At 58.0% G+C, this 1,029-nt stretch overlaps 1 protein-coding gene across 1 annotated transcript in view, besides 1 other annotated feature; it reads right to left on the reverse strand.

The window, feature by feature from the left end:
- PODANS_5_8470 (uncharacterized protein) overlaps nt 1-714 on the reverse strand; it is a gene marked incomplete at both ends in the record, with an annotated part of 1,088 nt that extends 374 nt beyond the window's left edge. The window contains one exon of the mRNA XM_001904630.1: nt 36-714. Coding sequence (XP_001904665.1) covers nt 36-714 — 679 coding nt within the window. The remainder of the gene's footprint in view (nt 1-35) is intronic.
- Nucleotides 710-770: a sequence feature (Similar to M33642.1/428-524 RF00059 TPP riboswitch (THI element) (Blast+Yass: E=5.7e-09)).
- Between the last annotated feature and the right edge of the window lie 259 nt (nt 771-1,029).

Raw genomic sequence — 1,029 nt, forward strand, 5'->3', positions numbered from 1 at the left:
TGCATGCTCACCAGGGTCCAGTTGGGTCACCACACCTGCGATCCTCACCTCCCCAGTCTCCTCGTCCTGCCTGGTGATCAAATCCTCCACCGTCGTCGCGTTGAACAGCTTGACGTTGGGCATCTGAAGGACCTTGCTCATGATGGTGCTGGTGAAGAGCGCGGCGTGCTTGACGACGACATAGTCACCCTCGTCCTCGAACGGAACACCGACCTGCTCGAGGAAAAGGTGGGCAGGCTTGCGCATGACCATGGCGGAGAAGAGCTGGCCGCCGAGCCAGGCACCGCCGCCGGGAGCGACGCCGGCTTCGAGGATGGAGATCTTGAGGTCGGGGCGGAGGGTGCCGAGGACGTAGGCGCACGAGAGACCGGCCGAGCCGGCGCCGACGATGGTGATGTCGGATTCGGTGTAGGTGTCCAGGTCGTTGAAGTAGCGGCGGGTCATGGCGCGGGAGACGGTGGACTCGCGGATGGGGGCGAAGGTGAACGAGTCCCAGTTGTTGAAGAGGGCGGCGAGGTCATCCTTGATGGCGGGGGTGGGCGTGACGTCGGTCTTGTTGTCGAGGTTGACCGACTTCAGGGGGTGGGTGGCCAGGACGGCGGGCTTCTGGGGAGGGGTGACGGCGGAGGGGGCCATTGTGATGGGTTGTATGTTATCTAGGGATGTTAGGGGGGAGTTCATCCTCGAAAAACAAAGGGGAGGAGCGAGAAGCATGATCCTTTCGCTGGTATTATCCAGATCAAGTTCCGAGGCCGTATGATCTCAGCCACCTCTCCCTCGTCATGATCCAGAAGATGATGAGAAGAGAAAGGGGCACCGGCTCATGCGTTCAGATAGTTACCTGATAACATAATGTCTGACAAGTCTTGATCATGAGAGTGGTTCACACAACACCACCACCACCAGCGCAAAGTGACCCATTGCTTCTTCTCCTGTGAGAAAGAGGCATGATATGTACCGGTTTGTGTTTGACCTAGGCATGTATTAGTACATCCAACCAACAACCACCTTACCACAACAGGTCAAAAA

The sequence above is a fragment of the Podospora anserina genome, chromosome 5 (assembly GCF_000226545.1).
Source record: "Podospora anserina S mat+ genomic DNA chromosome 5, supercontig 9".
In the NCBI taxonomy this organism is placed as follows: Eukaryota; Fungi; Ascomycota; class Sordariomycetes; order Sordariales; family Podosporaceae; genus Podospora; species Podospora anserina.